Source organism: Monopterus albus, unplaced genomic scaffold, assembly GCF_001952655.1.
Source record: "Monopterus albus unplaced genomic scaffold, M_albus_1.0 scaffold50.1, whole genome shotgun sequence".
Classification (NCBI taxonomy): domain Eukaryota; kingdom Metazoa; phylum Chordata; class Actinopteri; order Synbranchiformes; family Synbranchidae; genus Monopterus; species Monopterus albus.
Genome location: NW_018127930.1, coordinates 1551386 through 1554364, shown reverse-complemented (window position 1 = coordinate 1554364; position 2979 = coordinate 1551386). Strand labels below are relative to the sequence as shown.

At 41.0% G+C, this 2979-nt stretch overlaps 1 protein-coding gene across 1 annotated transcript in view; it reads left to right on the top strand.

Annotated features, from left to right (window-relative positions):
- Window positions 1-975: 975 nt before the first annotated feature.
- The window catches only part of mbd2 (methyl-CpG binding domain protein 2), a 26319-nt gene continuing 24315 nt past the window's right edge, over window positions 976-2979 (top strand). The window contains exon 1 of the mRNA XM_020601122.1: window positions 976-1549. Within this exon, the coding sequence (XP_020456778.1) occupies window positions 1437-1549 (113 nt within the window). The 5' untranslated portion in view covers window positions 976-1436. The remainder of the gene's footprint in view (window positions 1550-2979) is intronic.

Below are 2979 nucleotides of genomic sequence, written 5' to 3'. Positions count from 1 at the left end.
AAAGCCTGTGACATCACTGGTGGACTGAACAAAATCAAGGAGTGATCACTGTGCCACAAAGTTGAGGCACCATAGACACATCAGAGTCTGTCACACAATATTATCCGGCACCATAGACACATCAGAGTCTGTCATCAATGTTATCTCAAGAAGAATAAGAAGCTTTATTTTATTGTCATTGTAACATTGTGACACGTACAACAAAATTTTGTTTGAAGCAGAGGGCCTCGGGCCGCTGCATGCATACACACCACCATCACGGGCAACTTGGGGGTTCAGTGTCTTGCCCAAGGACATTTCGACATGTGGACTGCAGGCACCTGAAATCCAACTGATAATTAATATATAGAACATTTTGACCTGATGTTGACTTTTTTCATTTATTCTAATTTCAGTTAAATAGCCCATTTATTGTATAGTTAAGAAATGTATGTCTCATGTACCTTGTATGTATTGTTTCTAAACATGTAAATAAAGTAATAATGACAAAAGAAAGACCAGAACTCTACACCACAAAATGTTTGACAAACAACTATAGCAGGCTACTGAAGGCCCAGTGAACTATTATTACATATTTACAAACTTTCATATATTTAATCATCTTGATATAATAGCCCATTCCCAAGTGAAACAATCTGTTTGGAAATTAGCTGCTGATAATCTGTTTCACTCCTTAATACTGAATTACTGGCCAGGGGACGAATAGGCTATTGGTTCTCAAATGTGTAAAGATCACTGGCTTCTTGATTGAGTCTATCTGAAATCTATGGAATAACAGAGTTGTTTTCTCAACTTTGAGGTAGGCTATTCACAGGTTATTGATGCATGAAAAATTAACTTATCTAGAGATCCCAGGACACCTTGAAACAACGGGATCGTAGTGTTTAAAAGAATGTAGCCCCTACTCCTCTCGGCTTCCGTATTTTGGACAGAATGGATCAGTTTTTTTCAGTCACAGCTGAGTGATTCATCTTTCATAGTGCACTATCACTATGAGTGCGTGAGTGTGTAGGCCTACGTGTGCGCGGGCGCGTGTGTAGGGTGTGTGTGATATCTCAGACGTCACAGCCTGCCCGTTGGTTCAGTTCAGTTCAGTTAGGTCCGATCATAATCAGATGAACCTTGGGCTACACTGGTTCTGTCCAGAGGTAAACTAAGCAAAAACCAGTGGCAGGAAGGCAGTTTATCCCCGACATCTCCGTTCGCAGTGTGAACCAGGACGAATTATTTTATTTCTGTTTAAACCTTAGTAACTAGCAGAAGCAGGCGGAGAGAAGGAGAGCAGCCGTTAGCGTAACATCCGTGACGTCGGTCCGCCCCGGTTGCTGCTCCGCTGGGTTTGCCACCACGCTCTTTGTCAGGAGTGTCCTAATCGGTGTTTACTGAGTGATCGACTGATCCGATCGCAGCTTAGTCGCGGGATCGATAAGTGTACAATGATGGAGAGGAAGAGGACGGACTGTCCCGCTCTGCCGCCCGGCTGGAAGAAAGAAGAAGTGATCAGGAAGTCCGGACTGAGCGCTGGAAAGAGCGACATCTACTACTACAGGTACTCCGTCACACTCATCGATCAGTCAGCGATCAGTACTGCCACACCAGTGGTTACCGCTCCTGGCTGACTGACTCTAATAAGCTAATAGAAACGCAGCAATGCCAGTGATGACGAAGCTGATGACAAAGTGTTAAAATGACTCCGTGCGGTCACAGTGTGGCGTTAGTACACTCCTAGAGAACAGCTCTGTGGTGGTCAACATGTCAGAGCGCCCAGTAATACATGTCAACAGCCCAGTAATATTCCTACAATGTTCCAATACTGACCCGCTAGAGGACTACACAGTGACCCAGAGCGGCTGTCAACAAGCTCCTTGTGGGTCATAACCTGGTTTTAGCTACTGAGGTCACCCACCCTTCAAAAAAAAAAATAACAGGGTTTTCACGTCGTATTTAAACAAACTTTATTTTCCAACATGAATTATCTTATTATTTACTGGTCTAAGATTAAAAAAGTGACCGATGGTATCTCAGTTTCTGCAGATGCCTATTCTGAGTGGAAACCTAGAGTCTATCACAGCTGTATATGCCACGCATAAATGGGTTATGCTCGTGTCCACTGGTAGATCATCTTTTTTCATGCCATATAGGCTATAGTTTCTTATTAAGACTCATTTTTTGTCTTTATGATATTATACAAATACCACACAAAACAGCTGTAGTGACGTAGATTTGTCAAGCGCCTAACAGTTTGAATGGAGGCTGGGGTTTTATCATGTCAAAGCCAAATGTCTTGCACAAGGATAAGATATCAGCAACTAATTCCCAAAACAAGGTTACAAGCACCAAAAACAAACAAATAAACAAAACAAGTTCTCTGCACAAAATATTTAGCATACAAACATTTAATGAATGGTTAGTAACACACTGTTACACTAGCTGTATGCAGCTGTAAGGACATTTTAAGTGCTTAATAATGTATAGTGTGTGTCAACGTGTAACTTCTCATGTGAAGGCACCTTTCGTATTTTAACAACTGTGTTTTATTATACTGCCACAAAAGCATCCCGTGGTCCTCCTACAGTTTGCCATATACAGCATTGCAAAGGGCAGAAGGAAATTAGGCTACTTTGTGAATTATGTGAACATTTATGAACTTTGAGACCCACACCTGTCTAAACTTTTTCATCAGTGTCTGTTGGCCATAAGGTTGCCATCTAAGCCATGTATAGTCTGTTCATAAGCATAGGAATAAACTTTATTGCCAAGTATTATCAAAAGTAATTATCAAAAATACAAGGAATTGGACTCCAGCCCAGTGACCACCGATGTGCACAGCAATAAAAACAAAATAAATAAAAAATATGTACAAGCTGTATTTTTGAGGTATTTGTAATAAATGTGGTGTACATTGTAGAAATATTCTTTAGTAATTCCCATTATTAAGTATAGAATCATGTTTGGAAGGAGAAGACACTTGGAGCAGAA